The following is a 22,194-nucleotide window of genomic DNA, read 5'->3' on the forward strand; positions in this document are numbered from 1 at the left end:
TATTGTGCAGGCTGCAAATGAAAGCAGCCACTGATTTGCAACCCCACAGGGTTACAATCGTTAGCCTGGCCATGACGTACCTTGCACCAGATTGATGGATCCAAATGACCTGTGTGTACAGAGGATGCCAATCCGCAGGAGAGTTTCTATGCATGCTTGTAGAACAATTTTTGCAGTAATGGCAAGAAACTGCTGCAACATCCTGTCGGCCTGTGTTGCAAACTTCACCCAACCTATGCCAATTCAAAATCTAACCCGTCCTTCAACTGGCAACAAGGTTCAGCACGGTCAGATTACCCATCAGCTCCTAAATATGTTTCAAAATTCTTGCAAGTGGCTTCATCCTACCAGTACAACTTCAATACAACTATTACTAACTTTACGCACAGCATTTACCCTTAATCCACCACCACGTCTTGATCAACACACGTTGCATTGTGACAACGACAGGCACACTGTGTATCAGTACCTAAAACGAACCTGAAAGCATCGACTCAAATTAGCAGCCCAAACGTAAGAAGAAAGAAATGTTTAAGCACAAACTACTAATTGAACGATCCAAAGCTCTCTGCACCAACACAGCTTTGGTCTGTCATTTTTCCTTTCTTCACCTACCATACGATCTGAATGTCACTGCATCCATTACCTAGTTGTGCTGAACCAATGCTCCCTCAAGTTGTCCTTAGTCCATATTTACTGTTCACAAATAAGCCCAAACCAATAGGGACAAGCAAAAGTACAAGTGGGCCAGCTCACTTTGACAGTCGCGTTCACAGCTGCCGCTGCAGCCACGGGGAGACCCTTGGCGACCACACCACGCTGTAACATGGCCTGCATGTTCTTGCGAGCAGCCTCCAGCAGCTGGGCCTTGTCCACCTTGACCACTGAGGGCTCCCTAGAAAGAAGACAATGCAATAAGCAAATGCAGGTCTTTGCAGTCTAGGGTAACCGCTAACCAGGGTTGGCATGTTTAAAATTAAAAACATGCGCAAGAGTCATTAAAGAAGCAGTGAAACAGGTTTTGAGCATGATAAGCAAGCCTGCTCAAATGGTAGATCACGGCAGTAATGAACACTCAAGTCAAAATACCAGACGTCTGCGTGCAGCAGGAACCTGAAAGGGAGCGGGGCAACCCAGTGCCGCAAAACAGTGTCAGTGAGTCATTCTATGCAACCAACTGAACCACTCTGCTGTCGAAGAGGAGCAATCAGCACATGGCCTTTCCTAAGCAGAATTTCTCCCAAGGAGTGACCAAGCATGCTGCTGCTTAGTTTGGTGATTCAGCCCATACCAACTGGCGTGAGAGTTGCCGGAGTTGCAAGGAATGGCAGCAACCTCAACAAATGACAAGGGAGTGGTCTCCTGAGTGAAAAATAGGCTTCCTGAAGTAAGCAGAGTACTAATATATCCCCCTCCCCCCCCTACCACTTTCAAATATTTACTGACAACACTGTCTGGCAACTGGTCATCACAGTCAAAAGTATTGCATGGCCCCAAAAAGCACAGAATACACATTTGGCAACATTTCAATGCACATTAAAGAAGAAAGAACTTTTTCTCACAGATAAGACAGGTCAAAGTTCCCTTCGGATGGCAAAATTTAAGGAACTGGAGCTGAGCGCCAATAGCTGTGGAGTGTTCAAGGTTAGGTGCAATGAGGAGATTAAATCAAAACTACTTGCACCCGAGGCAGTTCCAGAATATGGGCAACTGCACCTTACACTAGTAGAATTTGGTTACACTGAGGGAGTAGCCTTATGACTAGAGTAAAAAAATATTAACAGAATGCTTATCTGTTTCCTTCAAGTTCCAGCTATCCTGTCATGCTATCAATCTATTGCTGCTAACGAAACATACGTGCTGCCACTGGACTCGGGAATAAACCCTCAAGACACTAAAGATAGCATTCACCACTCTAAACAGTGGGAACGCCTATACCACTATATTGAATCACTCCAAGAACTTTAATCTGAGACAGTTTGCAGAATAAGCTTGCATTAATAGACATATGCATCAAGGCGTCCTACTGCCCTCGCCCCACCCTCCCCCAATAATAACTTTGAAGCCATATCATACTAAACACTAACAAAGTGGTTCTCCTAAGCGTCGCCGACTATTTGTACATTGTTGTGTGATCAGGAAATTGTGAAAGTAACAAAGCCTATCTGCTTAATCTAAATACACACCGATTTAATGAACAGACTAGCTGCAACAAGTAAGCCCTCCCCTGTGTCAAACAAATCAGACTTAGAAAATCTTAAGAAGAAAGAATTAATTCTTGGGTTTTACGTGCCAAAACCGTGATACGATCATGAGACACGCCATAGTGGGGGACTCAGGATTAATTTTGACCACCTGGGGATCTTTAACATGCACTCCCGTTGCACGGTCATGAGCATTTTTGCATTTAGCCCCCACAAAAATGCAGCCACTGTGGCCAGGGTTTAATCCCGCGCCCTTAGCAGCTCAACAACAAAGCCACTACGCTACCACGGCAGGTAGACTACGGAAATTGTTTGTCACAGTAGAGAAAGAATGGCAGTAGCTCATTTCAGGTACACTGGAAATCCGCCGAATAAATATCCATATAAAAAAAATATGTGAATATGGGGATAAGGCCCTCCTAGCAGTGTTTGTCTTTCACCATCCTTGTTCCCTCTTCACATTACACCCACAAAAAAATGAAAGGATACCAGATAGCCCAGTCTACAATTCTGCTAAAGCTAACACTGCATAACACTGTTCCTTTTGCTCGTGCTTGCCATAATTTTTAATAACAGTGTACTGTTGATCAAGACATGCACAGTATATGAAAGTCAGTGCAACGATTCGCCTACTACCACTCGTTACAGAATTCAGTCAGCACAGCACCACTGGGGCATTTTTGGTGATAAGTTCACAGGCCAGTAACATAAAGAATTCAAAGCATTCAATCTATAGACAACCAAAGCGTAGTAATATGTGATGCTTGCTTACACATGGTGATGAAATGCCACTAAAGCAAGCAGTAATGTTTGTCATTAAGTTACCTGTAGCACTTCATTGGCCAACAACACAACCATTCATTTTCAAGGTAACATCTCTACATTATCTGTCACACTTCACCTGCTATGTCTAACATTCATCAATTTTAAAGTGAATTATTCCTTCCTCCATTAGCCAGGTTGCGAATTTTTGCTAGAAACTTACTGAGCTATCTGCCACTTTCAACAGCTTTTATTCACGGTATGCTGTGTTGGTTCATTTGCTTGCCAGTATGAGTGATAAGTGACTGAATAACGTCGTGCCCTCTCTACACCAGTAACATTACGCTTCATTCTTGTGAATTCTTAGAACTATGAATCTTGCGTTTGATGCATAACATTGCCACCTGCCCGCCGTTACCTCTGATGGTGACAACAAGCAGACGACAACTATGCTTGGCATGGCAACAGTAAGCAGACAACAACCAACTCCCCACAATACCCGATGTGAAGGTCTCGTCGGACAACATGTTCCACCTGCATTCTTTGACTGCACCTCAGGAGCACATAGCTTGTTATACTCATTCTCAAAAAAAGAAGTCCCAAATAAACGGTATTTAATTGAACCTTAAACAACGTCTTGCCACTCAAAAATCAACAAATACCCAATATGCCATGTGTGAAAAAACTCGCCAACCTGCTCTCTCTGTTCCTGTGGCTGAGGAGTACTCCCTGCTGGTTGCTGTGGCCTTGCGGTAGCATTCTGTTGGCAAGTCATCCAGTATAAAAACACAACACGTAAATCCAAGCTTGTTTTCCTTTTTTTTTTCTTTTTCAAATTAGGTCCCATTAGTGAACTGCCCCCAAATAAAAATCATGAGAAATTGTACAAAATTAACATACATCAGTAGAGCGTACACTCTGTGCACAAGAAGAGGAGAAGCAGCTTACATCACATTTGTGCTAGAAGTGCTCAATTATTCAAGTGGCATCAGCAACAAGACCATCGCTGGAGAAATGAGCTGCTTGATAAATGTTTTGACAAAAGCAAGCCTTCATTTAGAATTACCTATGTACAGTGAACCATATTGAAATCGGCGACCAATGGAGAGCTTTAGCCAAGTGTTTACGGCCCACTCCGCTCAGACAAATGTATCCCAGCAATTTCCACAGAACCCTTCGTAGTAAACACTAGAGCACACGCACAAAACGCTCCTTAAGCTGCGGAAGGCTGAATGCTGAAGACACTTTGCTGCAGAGCCGATTGAGCACAGCATGACAATACATCCAGCCATTGTTTTTTGTCATTTCGATGCCAAGCTGACTGCGCATCACTCGCTTCTTTGGGAGGAGTGTTTATCAAAAGCATCACAAACGCAGCAGTCTGTAGGGCTTCAGCGTGCAAAATGTGAGCGGAGAAAAATATAGGCAATGCTTTGCTAAAACAGCACAATGTCTCATGGTGGAGGATTCCAAAGGTTAGCCTGAGGTAATTTTCTTGTGCACTTCTTTTTCTTTCATTTTTCTCCACGGTGGAGGATTTCTAGCAATCCATTGGTCAACTTGGAGCGAGATATTTCCCTGGTTGTTTCTGGTAAACTTCCTCCAGCGGCACAACAATCTTGCTTCGTCATCAACGCATGGATTTCAATCAGAGTTGCCACAACACGTTGAGTTATTTCTGACGGTTATGAGTGATAACTTCCATCGTGCACAAGCACACAGCCCCACGTTTTCTTTCCCTCTGCTCATCTGGATTTGCAAAATCTAAACATGACACAAGCATTACTTCAAACATTCATGTAGCTCCTCCAAAGTGACGAGTGGAGCTCACCACCGACATGGCGGAGAAGAGGCTGAAGATGTGGACGAATAACTGGCACCTAACGCACCTTCAGTGAGACATAATCACTAGCCACAATTGTCTTATTAAGCAGGCAGAGCCATAGCCACAAAAAAATTATGGTCATGACCTCCTTGCTACCTTAAGCTGGTTTCATCTTACCTGCTTGCACCAATATTGCTTTGCAAAATGCTAGCCCTGATTGTTCAAACCACCGTCCATTTTCTTCATTCGAAACTAGCCACAGTTGTCAGGTCATTTCAGTGCACACAGTTAAATTCAGGTGATCATGCATATTCATATATGACAGAGAGTGCAGACTGAAACAGATAAAAAAAGATAGAGGGCAGGAGATGGGACCTGTCTGTTCCTCACATGCTCCAGCTCACACTAACATGCATGAACATTTATTAAGTCAACTGGAAAAGGCTTCTAACATTTCACAGATATTATTTTGTGGTTCACCTTCCTCTTACTATCATGAGTGTCTACAATAGTATTTAAACCATTGGCTACCAAAGCAGGCAAATCGGCGGGCATAAGGACGAGCGCAACATTACCAAAGCCAGCGATTAGCCAAGTGGGAAGTATTGTTCATTTAAAAAGCTATTCGTAGATGGCACAACAGCCAATATATGCTGTCCAAGTTTAGAAACGATGTCAATAGATGGCACTACTTTTCCACTTTAGCGTGGTTTGATTTGTATTATATTTAGCTAGCTTATGCAAACATAACACACATCACGACACCTATTCTCCTTGAAGAGCACAGTGGGTGGATTTCCTACGTCACATTCCAATGAACTCTGGAAAACAAAATCCTTCGTAGCAGTGCAAAGTGCGTATGGCAAGAAGGAGAAAAAAAAAGTGATAACAGGCGAGTGTATGGAAAGTGCAGTGCTGCTAGGCCAACTGCAATGAAATTTCCCATTGGCTTAATTTTTTATAAATTAGTAGTATATACCACTCAAGCAATCTTGGCAAAGCCACAGTGCTGGTAATTGCATAACTTTCTTGTTAGTAGCATTTAAACAGCACCCGAGCAAACGACGCGTGCACCTGGCGGTTGTCATTATGCGCAAGTTTCAGCAAGCTGCCTCCGAAATATTTCAGGATGCCACGGACAGCTACGGGTACTGCCTCATCCCAGAGGTCATGATTAGGAGCTCTGCGCTCTAGGTCTTGCGTCACTTCTGGCGAGCAGTAATGACGGTGCCTTTTGCATTTCTTTTTCCAGTTTCAGTAACAAAAACTTCTATTTTTGTTAGTTTTTCGTGACGCTTCTGCTTATATTTCGAACGCTGAATTTTGCAACAAGGCTCCCCACATCTACGCTATCACTAGGCTTTTTAAGCGATCCAAATTTGGTTTCAGTCAAGGTCTTAAATACCTGAGTATTTCAAGCTTTTCCACACAAACATGAATCTGTGACTGGCAGTTAGTTAAGAATACCAAACTGAGAAGTGCTGCTTCATATTCTAAATAAAACCATTTGTTCGCGGTTTATTACTACAGAGCATTACAGAACTAGCGCTGCCGCTCACATAGCGTGCATACACAGAAAAAATAATCGAAATGGAGGACCAAGCGGCACGTGTGGTATTTGGTAGCCAGTGAGTTTAATGCCTATGTGTACGTTGAAGTGCCTCCTTTTCTTAACAAGTTTCCAAGAGTTTATGTAAATATGATCTCCGTGTAACAATATATTTTTGAATCATGACCTTGTGCATAGTAATTCGACACAATAAATTAACTTAGAAAGTTGTTTTCGTCTAAATCTCAAGCAGCACCTAGCTTGGCAGTTAGATGATTAAATTATTGAATGATTTAATTCAAAGATCATCTGGCATAAAGACGTATGTGCATTGGACACATGGAGGAATCATAGCTCACAAGGCTCCACACATACATGTACCTTGCTGAGGAAAGCCATAGCTATTCCTGCCATTTGTCCGGTTGGTTAACTAAATGTGCGAGACATTCAATGCTGCATGTGCCTTGAAAAGTAAATCACTTGACAAGAATCAGCTAACCTTGCTAAAGAATGCCAATATTAATCAAAACTGCAGTGGTAACCAAACCTACACTCAAGCTTCGTCACTACAGGACTACATCGGTCACAACAGTAACCTTTATGAAGACTCTAAAGCGTTTTCAATTCTTTTCAGTGGCTCACACACATCTACATGTGATATCTTTTTCAACCTCTCCCATTTTTTCCCCCTGCAAATAGCATTCAAAGAGGGCATTTCGTTGCACATCTTGCAACCTGGCAATGCTAAAAAACAGAAGTGAAAGTTACTGAATAAATACAAGCTCTTGCATGCGTGCAGACAACACACTTCGTCAAAAGAAAAATTTTTCATCATAATGCTTTCAACTGTGTTGCTGTATTTTTCACTACAAAGGCAAAGATGTGATTTACTAGGGTTAGAATTGCAATTACACATAGCCATGGTTTCACTTCTCTGCATGCTGTGTGTGTGCACAGCAATGATCTGCAACATCCAATTGCTTTGCTGACAACCATTGATCAGTTCCGTGCATTGCATGATCTGCCAAGCTCACCTTCTTCTCTTACCCAAAACCAAAACATATTATCTACTCACATTTCACCTATCATTTTCCTTCCCGCCATTCCTTGCACCTTAGCTTTCAAGTTACACCCTGTCCGATGCCTTAAGAAAAGGTCTTCCATCCCTGCAACTAAAGTGGCAATAAACACTCTGGCAAAGGCTTGAAGATCACAGCTACATTTAACAGCAGCACATTGATTAATCCTGGTGTGCAGCGGAACTGGGAACTAATACTACAATGAACGAGCAACCCACCCAGTCAAGTTGATCCAGCCACCAACACCATGAAACCACTCCCTAGTGCACAGTGCAATTTAAAGAAAAAGCTACTGTGTGCAGAAAAACCATGACGCACCGCAGCACGAAATAACTACTAATTTCTCCATCCGAAATGACAAGCCTTACGAAGTTCTTTTCCCAGCATAGGGACGCACTTCCTTAGTGCATCTGAACACCTGCTGGTTACGAGTGCAAGTGCATATGAAACAAGCAAGATAACAAGGGGCAAACCTTGCACCAGCGCCAGAAAAAGCAGCAGTAAATCCGCAGGACGTACCTTTCACGGCTGCGGCTCTTCCTCTTTCTCTCTGGACTGTGTGTTCTAGAACGCCGCCGGCTTCGGCTGCGGCTGCGACTCTTCTTACGTGGCGGTGGTGACCTCCTCTTGCTCAGGCTTCTTTTCCGAGGGCTCCTGCTCTTCTTACGCAATCGTTCAGCACTCCGCCTGCGTTGCAGTTCCATGGCCCGACTCCAGCTTCGTCGTGCACGGCTCCTGCTACGCCTCCTTTCTCGGCTCCGGCTCCTCCGCCTGTCTCGGCTCCGACTCGGACTCTTCTTGTCGCGACTCCTCCTCCTCTCTCGGCTGCGGCCGCGCTTCCTGTCCCGGATGGGGCTAATCTTCTTGTCTCTACTGCGGCTCCTCCTCCTGTCTCGGCTACGGCTCCTACGCCTATCTCTGCTTATGCTTCGCTTCTTCTCTCGACTGCGGCTTCTCTTCTTCTCCCGACTACGGCTCCTCTTCTTGTCGCGGCTGCGGCTTCTCCTTTTATCTCTGCTACGACTCCTTCGTTTATCACGACTGTGACTCCTCTTCTTTTCTCGGCTGGGACTTCGTTTTTTCTCTCGGCTTCGGCTTCTTTTCTTCTCCCTGCTGCGGCGACTTCTATCTCGACTAGGGCTCGTTCTCCTCTCGCGACTTTTGCTCCTTTTCTTCTCTCGGCTCACGCTTCTCTTTTTTTCGCGACTATGACTCCTCTTTTTTTCCCTGCTACGACTGGGACTTGGTTTCTTCTCTCGACTTTTGCTTCTCTTCTTTTCTCTGCTCCGGCTTCTTTTCTTGACTTGGCCTTGGCTTTTTTTCTCTGGGCTTTCATCTCGCATCTCCACACCGGGGCTGTCTGGAGAGGTGCTTCTGCTTTTGCTCGGATCTTTAGAAGTGTGTCTCTCATGACTTCGACTCCTGCTTGACGATGAAGACTGCTTCCTTGTCCTAGCTTTTTCAATGGAGGATGTGCTTGACGGACTCCTGCTGCGGCTCTTGCGTCCACTGTCTGAAGTACTCCTGGTGTCATCATTGCAGCTGCCTTCTCTAGCTTTGTCGACTGTCATCGTGCTTGGCTTCTTTATACCGCTGTCATCTGTGCAGGCCACTGGACATTGCTCAGAGGATGAATTCTCTTCATTCAACTTATCTGTGTGCAAGGTTCCAGAAAGTGGCCTGCTTTTGGGTTGCCCTTCTGGATCTCCAGGGCTGCCAGTTGAGCTCGACACTGCGCTTTCACCGCTTGGGATGATTAACTTCTCATTGTGTGCCTTGTCTTCTTTATTTGTACTTTTTTCTTGTCGGTCTTGCTTCGGTTCTGGACTTCTGCGCGTTTTGCTGCCCTGGGAAGCTCCGAGACTGGCAGACTGACTTTCGCTACTCACCACCAAGGTGTCCTTAACTGAGCAAATGCTCTCTTTAGAGCTACTGCTGCTCACAACAGGAGCGCCAAGTGCCTTACCATCTGGTTTCGTTTTCATTGGTGAGCAACCATCAGAGCCAGCCTGCACATGCTGCTCATCATCCATTTCATCATCAGAGTGCTGCACTTCCATGACTGCTGGGGAAGTGCTGGCTTCACTTGGGGGAAGCGGCCCATATGGGGCATCCTTGAGTTTATCCTTGCTCCCTAATGTTTCAGAGGATGCAAGCTTTTGAAGTTCTTTCTCTTTGCCACTATCTGCGCAATAATCACCCTTGCCATCTGTGTCAGGCTTACTAGTGTCAGACATCATCGGTGATGCCACCCTGTTGTCTTCAGGCTTATCCTCCTCAGAGTCCACGCTTTCAGCATCACTTTCCCTGCGCTGTCTTTTTTTGATTGGCGAAGATGGCTTCATTGTGCTTTTTCTTTCAGGGCTGCTCTCGGACTCACTGCTAAGCTCGTTCTTGTATCCCTTCAGGATCAGGCATCCCCTAGGCATTTCTTTGTCCCTAGATCTCCTCCTGCTTGAGTCTCTGCCCCTGCTCTGGCTTCGCTGAGGGCGCATCCTCTCTCTGCTTCGGCTATGTCTCTTGGATTGGTCGCGGCTGTGGCTCCTGCGAGACCTGCTGCCACTTCTCCTTCGAGACGACCGCACTCCACTGCGCACTGCACTACTACGCCGTTCACGGCTCTTGCTTCTCTTCCGGTCTCGGCTTCGGCTCCTCCTCCTATCACGGCTTTTGCTTCTTCTCCGGTCTCGACTCTTGCTCCTTTTTCGTTCACGGCTTTTGCTCCTTTGTCGTTCCCGGCTCCTGCTTCTCTTTCTATCTCGACTTTTGCTCCTTTTCCTGTCCCGACTCTTGCTTCTCTTTCGTTCTCGATTTTTGCTTGGTCTTCTTTCGCGACTCTTGCTTCTCCTCCGCTTGCGGCTTGGGCTTCCCTTTCTATCACGACTATGGCTTCTACATTTGTCCCGACTCTTGCTTCTTCTGTCACGGCTTTTACTCCGCCTCTTGTCACGGCTCTTGCTCCTCTTACGGTCATGACTCTTGCTCTGCTTTCTGTCTGGGCTCACGCTCTTCTTCCTAGCACGACTGTCACGTGCACTGCGGTCTGGGCTTGCACTGCCACGTCTATCATGACTCTCACTCTTTGTCTTCTTTTTCTCCAAGTCCGTACGGTCATCCTTGCGCAGCCGCTTGCTGTCATTGCTTGGGCTTTGAGATTCACTACTTCGTGATCGCTTTACGGTTTCTCGGTCCCCACTACAGCTTCTAGACATGCGAGAGTTCAATCTTTCCTTGCTACTGCTTCGACTTCGCCGCTCTGCTGGAGAAGAGCTTCTGGATGAGCTCCCAGACTCATTGGTGTCCTTGGTGTTCTCTGCAGCGCCTACATCTGGAGCTGTATCTGCATTTTTGGACTCCTTGGTGGGAGATGAAGGGACTGATTGACTTCCAGTTAAGCCAACAACCTTGGAAGCAGCACCACTTGAGTCCACTGAGTCCGACCCCCGGGGTGGACTTTGCTGCGGCTCCATTACATGTGGGGGCTTTTCTTGTGTGACTGGCGGAATAGCACCAGGGCCAGCTTGACCGTGCCCTGGCATACCCACACAGGGTGACGTGACATGTACTGGCATCACAGTAGCCGAATACAATGCCCCACCGTGCACATTTACAGGTGGCGGCACAGTCGTGAGAGACATTTGTGGCAGTAGCTTTGCTGAAAGATCAGGAAAAGCAGGTTGCTCAGCCACCTTTGCAGCAGGGCTTGCCAAAACAGACAGCTCTTCAGCTTTGTTTGTGGCCTTGCTGGGAGCACTCAATGGAGGATCAGTGGATGGCTGCACTGTAGCCATGACAGCACCAACTCCATCCTGCTTAACCTGCGAGAGACCCTTTTGCACTGCTGACTCATTTGAACTGACCTCTCTAACAAAAGGCCTGACTTGCCCTACGGGCTTAGTTACTTCAGGCTTCACCCATGGCTGTGGTGGCGGCTGTGCTTCATTATAATTCCAAGGAATTGCAGCTCTAACAGGAGTTGCCTTCTTTGACGTCTCTTCAGGTGTGGCAACCTTCTGTGGTTGCACACATTGCTGTGAGGTCCTGGTTTCAGTTTGATGCGGAGAAGTGTTGGAGGGCAAGCACTGATTTTCTCCAGAAGGAAGGTTCTGATTGAGGCTGTCCTCTACTTCTAGCACTCCACCGGAGGATGGCGAGTCTGAAATGTCCATGTCCTCTAGCAGAGTGTCTTCTGACTGGGCCACAGGCTCTGCTGGAAGCGGCACTGCATCAAGGCTACTGGTAGCTGGCTGGTGTTTCGAAGTCTTGCCAGCAACACCTGAGCATGTCTCGGGCTGCAAAACTTTTGAAGTTGGTTCAGCTCTCTCAGGACTTGGTTCCTCATCAAAACTAGCTTCTTCCTCAAACGGTCCGTAAAGAACTACCTGGTTTTTGCCAGCATCAGTGGAACTTTCTTTGTCACTCACTTTGTCCCTTTTAGCTTTCTCTTCTCCAGACTTTGTCTGTTTTTGTTTACTGTCTGCATCCACAGAACTTGCACTGCTCTTATCAGATGCTGGAGCCCTTACACTGGAAGTCTTCTCCTCCCTGCTTTTATCTCTGTCATCAGACTTGCCATCATCTGAAGAATTCCTTTCGCCACTTTTCGAATGTCGTGAAGTGCGCCTTTCTTTGCTCACTGAACGCTTACGGCTGCGACTACGACTTTTCCTCTCTCCTTTAGGGCTTCGACTTTTTCTGACATGCTTTTTATCTCGACTAGTACTTCGTCGAGATTGCTTAGAGCTAGGGCTTTGACTACGGCGACCTCGCTGCCTACTTTCTGACCTTTTTCGGCTTTGACTACGCCTCGGTGGTGTTCTACCTCGGCTGTGCTTGCTTCCCGACCCCCTTCGACTATGGCTTGGGCTAGGGCTGCGACGATTTTCAGAACGCCTTGGGCTGCGGCTGCGACGACCTTCGGAACGCCTCGGGCTACGGCTGCGATGACCTTCAGTACGCCTCGGGCTGCGGTTGCGAAGACCTTCAGACCGTCTCGGGCTACGGCAGCGAAGACTTTCATTACGTCTTGGGCTACGACTGTGATGACCTCCAGACCGCCTTGGGCTGCGACTGCGGCCAGTCCTCAATCTTGCGGGGCTACGGCTCTGCTGGCTGCGACTTCGGCCGCGACGCTGGCTTCTACTGGGACTCGACCTTTTCGGACTACGAGAATGATCTCGTGATCGGTCATATTTTCTATCATCTCTGCTCTTGCTCCTTTCTCGTCTCAAATCCTTGCTTTGGGTGTCATGCCGGCTTCTGCTGGAACTACGTGCCCTGTTCTGCCTGGAATGGCGAGGGCTCGCCCCGTGCGATGGGCTTCGGCTTCGACTTCTGCTCTGCTTGTCTTGGTCATCCTCGGACGATTCAGATGAGCCAGACGACCGACAGCGCTTTGTCCTGTAGCTTCGCCCTTTCTTTTTCGTTGGTTTTTTAGATGACTCTGCTTCTGAAGTATGGCTAGCAGGCTCTGCTGCGGACGCATTTTTGTGGTCATCGTCAGAGTCCGAGCTACTTGAAGCGCGGTTGCTCTTGGCCGGAGATGTAGATGAGCTTGACTTTCTGGATGAGCGACCAGAGCGTTCAGCCTGCTGCTTAACGTTATCCTTACTTGTTGGCTCCTTCTGATCACTGCCACCTTTGCTGCTGTGGTCGTCATCTTTGCATGCACCATCCTTATCTCCCTTTGGCATATCTTGACCAGCTACAGCATCCGTATTTGAAGAAGCGCTAGTGTCTTTACGCTTGCTCTTACTCTTGAGTTTCTTCTTTGGTTCTTTGTCAGTACTATCTGACTTATCCTTGGCCGAGTTCTCCTTGCCGTTGCCTACCGTCACCTCCACCCAGCATTCATCTGCACTGGAGCGAGCAGGTTCATCCTCCTCCTGTACACAATATAAAAGATAGTTTGTTGTGAAAGACTGCCCATGTCGCAACACTCTTTTCAGCACAGGCAACATTTTGTTCTAGCTACTATCACGTTGTAAAAACAAGTCATTAGCACTGAATGCATAATTGTAGCTTACAAGAGGAGATAGTGCCATACTAATGAGGCAGTGCCATAGCTCTAAGAATTAACACTGCTTTTAAGAGCACAGCAGATCTCACCAGTTCGCTTATAAACAAGTGTCTGAGCAGCAAGCATGCTTTGTCCCACAATGTTCACTGTCCACAATATGTGGTGCTAGCTCTAGATAGGGTGAGAGGGGGAAGATCCATAACCTTGCCATTAAGAAGATAGTGTCACTATCTTCCATAAGCTATTCATCACATAGGATGAAATACTGTAAATTAAGTATGTTAATGTTTCGATCCCATTTTGAAATCTAGAACAATTTGCAGGAACCAAATTTTACAATATACAATGGCATATTGTGCCACAGATTTAAATGCAATAAATTTTACATTGCAAACAGTACCACAAGACATGCTCTGCTGCTTGCATTTGCCTGCATTTTCACATACCTGAAACCTTTCGCAAGTTTCCAGTTTGAATCATTGCTTACTTACGACTGCAGTGTAGTCACTTATTTTCTTTTATTTATTTTATTCACTTATTTTATTAGGAGACAGTTGCCTAGTGTTGAGTGAATGCTGCTAAAATCGGCAACATTGTGATCCGACAATGCAGGGGTTTCAACATTACATTCCCCCCCATCTTTCATTCTCACTTCTTTTCTGGCTCACTAAGTGTCGCTGATGGTGACGTTGGCCCATTTGAAGATCTAGTAGTACAATCAACTAGCTTCACTTAAATTTCTCTTTATGGCATCCCCACAGCATGCTCTCTTAACAAAAAAAAAATAAGAATGTTGCTGTCTCGTTTTGACTCTACTAAGTAATCGCACTACAGAAAGCGTAGACAAGGACAGCTCAAGCAACTGTCAAAAATGGTAGCAAGTAACACACCCTTCTATGCCTTACAATGGATGTGCAGCTCGTGCTATTTCAAAAGCACAGCACTGTAGAGTGCGACAGACAGCGAGTCCCTATCGCAATGAGCTGCGAAACAGGGCTTTCTTGACGTGATACATATTGCGTGCTAAATAAGTAACAATCATAAATGGCTACAACACCTCTGCTTCTACGTCACTTAGCAGGAGGGCATAAGCTGCTCTTTACGCATGACGTGGAAGAAATGCAAGACCAGTTACGACAAAAAGACGTATCATTAAAAAACATTGCAGCAGCATTCTACTACCTCGCAGAATCACGATCCAATTTCCAGCGAACCTGTTTCAATTGAGCAGTTGTAAGAACCACTTCAGTTGTATGCTTCTTACTTGAAATTGTTTCCTGTATATGACTGGTTTGTTCAAAACTGTGTGTGAAATTTGGCATCCCTCAGGAAACTCAATTGTATGTCCTCTGGAGGGCCTTCAACATGCAATTTATTATACAGGCTGTAATTAACCCAAACAGTCTGAATTGTGCCTATATGTAACTCATGTCATGCCCCTTATTTATTTATTTTTTTAATACAATTTAGAGTTCCCTCAGGACACTGGGAAACATTGCAAAAATTGGCAATAAGAAGCTTTCGAGCACTTGGTAAAGGATTTTTTTTGAAGAGGCTGCATTTTATTTGCCCTAGCCTTCTCCATATTTTATCTAAGTTTGATCTTGGTGGCATTTGCAGGTCTATAAGACACTCGCATCGCTTCAAAGCGCTCGCATGCGTAACTTCCTCCAAAGAAGGCCATTAGCCCAATCACATGGAACACTCCCTACAGATCACCCATTACATGCCCTTACTATCATCAAACATAAACAAGGTGTCTCGCTTCGGTCACTGGGCAAATCTCATCTAATGTATGGAAATGCCGAAAATGTCAAGGTTGAATAATCACGTTGTGCTCCTTAATTAAGGAAGAAACATTAAAATTGCACAACTCACTGAACTTAAGATGAATCCAATTTATGCAAAATATAAAGTTTATATAACGCAAGGTTTTCTCGGGCTGACAACGGCAGTGTGACATGTTCAAACACTTCATTTAGAATTGCTTTTCAAAAACTGTATTTTACTCACATGTGCATAGCCTCACACAGATTTACTATGTTCGCTCACCTTTTTTTAGCCAAGTTTGACCTTGGTGTCATTTCTAGTTATTTTGAAGTGCAATATTTATTACATCACTCGTAACATTTAGTCATACCTTCTTTCATGCGTCGTCTACACATAACCCATAATGTGCACTTCATTTTATCCAAATATAAGCTTTGTGTAATGCATGGTTCCACCAGGACACTGGGAAACAGCATAAAATGAAATAACATGAAAGAAAGGAGTTTTTTACATAAGCTGTATTAGATCCACATGCATTTAAGTATCCCCACAAATGTTTCATAGCTTTTCCCGCCAAGTTTACTAAATTTTACTTTGGTGGCTTTTGCAGTTAGGCCAGGGCAGTGGCCTAAATATTACACCACTCACAAAATTGTCTTATAATGCTCCAGAGCACTTACGTTCGTAATTTATTGCAAAGCCCACAATTAAGCCAAACACTGAACTTTGTATACACATTACCCCTAATAATCCCCTTATTTGCCATAAATATAAACTAGGTGCTTGGTTTAGTTAACCTAGGATCGACACCTGAGGAACCAACTCTGAAGCTTGTATAACGCATGAAGATAGGGTAAAACGAGGGTCGATCAAGTATTTTTAGCACTTATAATTAGGACGTGAAAGTTTTGCCACATATTACACTCAATGTTTACCCTATATTCATTGAATTAGAAGTCGCTGTCTTGCACAGTTGTTTTAAGACGTTAGGAAACATTACGGGTAACAGTGGTATGACACTAGAATGCTTAAGTAATTTTCTTCAAAGGCTGTAATTAACCTGCACACATTAAACATTTAGTTTGAACCCTCATAACATACTTCCTACGTCAACTAAATATAGACAACCTGGCTCACATAGTTCACCAAGAAGGCCGGAAAAACAACTACATGCCTCGTATAAAGCACAAAAATTGGGTTCAGACAAGTATTCGGTAATTGGTTTCTTGCATCGTTAAAACCATTTTTAATCAGTATTTATTTTCTTTCACCAGTAGAACCCATTAATCAACCAATTAGTAATTGTTTTCAGAGCACATAACTAACCTACACACTTCAAACTTTTGGTGCATGTCACTCATAGAGTGCCCCCATTACCTCTACACGGGAAATCTGTGCCATTTCTGATGCTACCAGGGAAGCATGGAAACTTTGCAAGTATTTCATATAATGCCTTTAAGTGGACCGAAAATGAGCGTTTAGCAATCTTCACTTAACCCCCAATCGCCACGCACATCACAAATCTTGCCTGCATATTGCCACTAACATTCCCTACGTTTCTTCAAAATATGAATTTCGTGAGTGACTTGGATTTTTTTTTTTCATAATAGTGCAAAAACTTGCATATAATGTTCTTGAGTGCTTTTAGTTGCATTAACAGCTTCATTGTAAAAACTGCAGGACTGCCTTTGTAAGTCACAGGCTCTACCAAGCAACGAAGTATCCAAACAGATGCCTTTACAGGCAGTAGACAGTGCGCTGTGGATGAGGACAAAAGAACTGGCAGGACACACTTAGCACTAATTCACAATAGTTTATTTTGAAGCTTGTGACCATTTTTATACCAGGCAAAGTGGTCGCTGCATGTTCCAATTAAAATGGACACAAGTTTCGAAACAGACTGTTGTGCATTGGTGGCGTGTGTCCTGCCACTTCTTCTTGTCCTCTTCTGCAATAAGCTACGTCTGCTGCTTGTAATTAATTGCCGACAAGCCCTAATTGCCACCACAGCAGGGGCATATCCGGGGGAGGAGGGTGCTTATGAGGCTTCGCTGCCTAATGTAATTAAGTTGCACATAAGAGTTCTACACAATCAAAGGCTCCCTGAAGCCGAAATTCACATAACAGAATTACGTATATAAACACTGAACCAAGAACTCCTCCGCCTCCACCCCCCCTTCCCTGTTTACGTGCAATGCAAGCAAAGTCTAGCACGCATGTTGCAGGATTTGCACGGTCGGCAGACCCATTGTATAAGGAAAGAAGAACTAACTTCTGCAGACAGTGGAACTGACCAACTTCACTGTCATTTGCAAAACATAACTGCAACAAAGGCATTTATTATTGGCAGTTTCTTAGCAGCTGGTTGGTAACTACAGCTAAATTTGCTTGGTCAACATACCACTCTGCATTTTTGTTTTCTTTGCACATCTATACAAGACGACAAGAAGAAACTGACCGCCAAAAATACTGCACATTGAGCATGTTGATGTAACATAAAAAGCGACACCCAATGAAACTAACTTTCACTGCTGCAAAATTTGTCAGTTCCTCTCAAAGATATCTAAACATAGCGGTGAGGCAGCAATGACTACCAAGCATCACAGTGCTGCCAGAAAGTGTGTGCACATACTGTGAGTGCGATATCTATTTATTGACCGATGCCCCCTTGACTTCAAGACTACGCTGCTGCAACAATGTTCACCAGTAGTTGTAGCCCTAAGCAGAGTGTACACCATCTAGGGCTAAACAACTGATCGCATGATATTTTCATTTGCTTGCCATTGTACACAAACATGAGATAACAAAGATATACACCTATCAAACAATTTCACAGCGTGTGCATTAAAAGAAGAAAAAAAGATGGCCAGCAAAGTTAGCGATAGAGCTAACTTTGACATACGATTTCAAAGGATGCAAGGAGGAATGGTAACGTAAACTGCACTTGTAAACTAACTTCCTGCAACAGCAAATCAACAATTCTTAGCATGCAATGAGGCTCAGTAAGTCTTAAAGGATGCAAGAACAAAATACAGGTAGCAACACCACCCTGAGCTTTCCAGACTATCTCAACATGACCAGATTTTTGACGGTGCCTATGCAGGCCTAGTTAATTGTGTATTGGTAAACAAAGGACTACATTGCATTCTAATACAAGACTCAACCTAGCAAGTGCATAGAAATTTGCCTGCACAAATGTATCTCAAACACGAGAAAATAATTTGAAATCTGTGATGTCACACAGATGTATCGGTAACAATATTTCAGCACGTAATTCAAGAAAGAGAAGTTTGAAGTTTATGTTCTCCAGCAGTAATCAACAGTCTTTTTTTTTTTTTATTCCAAATGAATAGAAATAAAAGTTTTCACTTAACTTGTTTAGTATTTCTCTTGAATGTCCCTTAAAATCTGCCAAGGATCCAGGTATTGTAGTAAAGTAGCAAAAACTACTGATATTGTGAAACCAGAAGAAAGTGTAGGAAAGCTTTGTGACCACCATGAGATTTATCCACTGCAGATCTGTACTTCAAAGGGCAAGTGTACGCCCAGAAGAAAAAATTTACACACAGCTGGAATGTCAACAGAGCTACAAACTAAATTCAGCTGTTTCACATGCCAAAACCACAATCTGAGTATGAGGCACACCTGCCAGAGCCCCCAGATCAAAGCCCGAGACTGTACGCGACAGCGCAATGCCATAGCCTCCGGGCTACCATGGTTGTGGCAACAGAGTTCAACAGTCGTGCACTCTCATCTCAAGGCGTTCATGCTCTATCAATTTGTTGCTGTTTGTAGGAATGCCCATTCTTGCAGCATCCTACTACAAGTACCTACCTACCAACAAAAACGCATGTAATCAGTGCACTATGAAATGGTACAGCAGCAGTGATGTTGGATGCTACAGTTGCTCCAGTGGCACCTATTTTGCACTAACAGCACATTGTAAAAATAAGGGGACAAAGAGCGAAAGAAAAATGAGAGAGGAATAAAACAGAAAAATAGGAAAGGGGACCAGACTTGGGCATTTCCTGTACCTTGCATAAGTAATATTTCAGTTGAGCATATTGGTCGCATCTTAGGTTACGCTTCAAAAGTATTTGCTGCAACTACAAAAAGGCAATATGCTGGTGGTAAATGTTCCATTTTATCTCGTTTGCATATATTCGGCTGTTTGACTCAGTTACGTTAGCAGCAAGAGGATGTTGTCACCACTGAGCTACTGCTGCAGGTTGAAGTATTTTTACATACTTCTGTGAATTGATAAAGCGTTTGCCAACTGTGCAATCCAGTCGACTTCGTGGGTTCACCTCTGCACACAGTATTTTTCTTAGCATGTCCAAAAGGCTGCAGTAATAGTTAAGCAGTCTTCTAAATATGTCTTCCTCTCCATTACTAAAAAGCATCTTAGCATCGTTATCAATTTGATAACCATGTGCCTCATTACAGTCACTGTTAATGAACAAGTATTCTGCGCCTCTCATTTAAATTTCAAATGCGGCTTTGCCTTTCACCATCAGTAAGTTTAAACTTACTTAAACTTAAACAGCAAGTTTAAATAGACACGTATGAACGCTAATACTGCGTCATCATTGTCCTCGCACTGAGCCCTACGACGCTTATCATCAGGAACGCTATCTACAGTCACCCAGCCTCAGCGGCTGACGCTTACTATATAATCAGTTCGACGCTGCACCCAGCAACGTAAACAATGTGCTTTTTTTTAAGCAATACATTTGAACATCAACACTGCAAAAGAAATATATATGCACAAATAGATCTAGTTCATTGTTCTATGAACATTATGAACACGAGGCAAGATTTACAAATGCGATGACGAATGCACTTATCCTTCGTTCAGAGCGCATCAAAATAACCGGGAACACGGCAGAAAGCACTGACGACCATCATCTCGATACTCGCTCCAGTTCCAGGATAGCAGCTAATCACCCTTCGGATCCCTAAACAAGACCCGCAATCGAACACGAGCGACATAAAGATAAACGCGAGACTACGAGTATTAAAAAAAGATGTTTTACCATCGGCGCATTGCGTAGCATGGCAACGCGCACGGTTTACCACAGCCACGGCGCACTACAACGCCGCTACACTGAAACGATGCGGGAAAACAAGCACCAAGCCTCGCCGCACAACAGCCGCCATTCCGACACGGCGACCAAATGCTGACGTACAATAACGCACTGGCTGACTTCAACGTTAGGTAATAAATCTGCTGCTGCAACGCGGCATCCGAGGCGCGGTCAATTAACGACGCCATTCACAGTAAGGAGCGAAACACTCACGTTCCCTGAATGAGCTTTTCGTGATTTGTGTTTTTTCTTCTTCTTGTGCTTCCGCTTCTTGGACTTCTTGGACTTGGAACTGTGCTGCGAGTCGGAGCGCTTCTCCTTGGCCTCGGCGTCCTTCCCTTCGATCTTCTTTGTGAAATAGTCGGCTAAAATATCTTCCACTCTGGTGTCGTGGGGCAACGAAATGTCCTCCATACTTTTTCCGTAGCGGCGGCGGCACGCTCGCGCGATGCCGATCGAGTTTCCGGCTGGTCCGAGAGCTACATTGTTGCCGGCACAGTTCGTTCCCGACGGCAAACGGCAAACGCCAAGTGAGGAAAAAGTGCCACCGGAAAGAACGCTGAAGGTCAAAAACTGGTGGATTCTTAGATAAACAAGTGTCAAATACGACAGTAACGTTGGCTGTACTTGCGAGCAAGTGAAACTTGGCCGGTTTTACCAGATCAGCTAGGCGCGCGAACTTTTAACCCACGCGTTGCGTTAAGCCCTTGACAACCGCCACAAACAACAAGCGTCACGCTTTCACTGCAGTAAATAACATACCCAATGGCCCAAGTTGACTGATAGCCTGGGTCACTATAAAATATGCCCTCGTGGTAGCTGCATCTTTTTTCATTCCTAGCTCGACTCTCGCCACGCCACCGTCGTCCAGGGTTGGTAATATCGATGGATGATTAATCAACAAATTGTATCGGTAAACTGTATCCCGCGAAGCGATTGATCTTCATCGATGTCCACCTTTCGTTTAGTCGACCTAATCTGTTCGATTAACCGTATTCGAGAGTTTGACAAGAGTGGCGCGAAATTTTGAAGCACTGGAATGGCGGCGCACAAGCAGTGACTGTGCGGCAGTGGTAGAGCGACTGTCCGACTGTTTTTTTTCCAAATCTCGAATGACGTCCAGCCCAGCTCTTCCCCCCTATTCAGCGACTGTCATTCTAATTTCGCAGTCGTCATTCTAATTTCATCATCCAACTTTCGTCATGGCGTCTTCGTCTCGCAATCGTCACACTGTCGTTGCTACCCAGACGACACAAAATTCCATGGTTGTCCCCATAGAGTTTGGGTGTCCCAGAAAGATCCGAACGTCCTAGATTCTTATGGAACGTAGGTACTAAGGATGACCACTGCACCATGCTCACGATGAACTCTAAACACTTAACGCTACTGCTGGACTACTGGTAACTCCAGAATCGACTACTTGAGCTGGCAACACTGTCCAAATAAACAAAGATGGATTGGGAGCAAAAGGCTAGGTGGCGCTAGCCGCCGCCCGGTACAAAAGGTATAGCCGCCATCCACCCATCCATCCATGGCTACAACATCCGGGTTCACCGCGGCTCTTCTGCCTGCTGCTGCGGTCACGTTTCCCTTATCTGGCGTCGAATCGAGTTGTTTTGTGGAAGCCGAAAGAGTCATTGCTGCCGATCACCTTATTTTGATCGGTCTCACGTATTTGAGCGACGAAATCGCGGAAATAGTTGCGCTGTGCGTGCAAACATCCGGCCTACCGAGCGAGCCGCGTCAGAATTTTTTGGACAAAGGGCCTTTCAAGCGAGCCGGAGGTTTAAAAAAATTAAGTGTTTGTGTGTGGCGGGCCTAGAAAATGTGCAAGCATTTGTTCGCGGCGTTGCTCCATTGCTACAGGGACGATACTTGATTGTTTTCGACCTTCATAGG

General features: G+C 44.9%; 1 protein-coding gene across 3 annotated transcripts in view; it reads right to left on the minus strand.

Moving 5' to 3' along the window:
• The window catches only part of LOC135916113 (serine/arginine repetitive matrix protein 2-like), a 68,874-nt gene extending 47,580 nt beyond the window's left edge, over positions 1-21,294 (minus strand). Inside the window, exons 1-4 of one of the 3 annotated variants that reach the window (XM_065449351.2) lie at positions 20,509-21,290; positions 7,939-13,304; positions 3,661-3,726; positions 757-895 (exon numbers count right to left, since the gene is read on the minus strand). In XM_065449351.2, the coding sequence (XP_065305423.1) occupies positions 757-895; positions 3,661-3,726; positions 7,939-13,304; positions 20,509-20,709 (5,772 nt within the window). In that variant the 5' untranslated portion in view covers positions 20,710-21,290. Of the gene's footprint in view, positions 1-756; positions 896-3,660; positions 3,727-7,938; positions 13,305-20,508 lie in introns of all 3 variants that reach the window. The other 2 variants (XM_070538788.1, XM_065449352.2) reach the window with 2 other exon arrangements.
• Positions 21,295-22,194: the final 900 nt, after the last annotated feature.

The sequence above is a fragment of the Dermacentor albipictus genome, chromosome 5, assembly GCF_038994185.2.
Source record: "Dermacentor albipictus isolate Rhodes 1998 colony chromosome 5, USDA_Dalb.pri_finalv2, whole genome shotgun sequence".
Lineage (NCBI taxonomy): Eukaryota > Metazoa > Arthropoda > Arachnida > Ixodida > Ixodidae > Dermacentor > Dermacentor albipictus.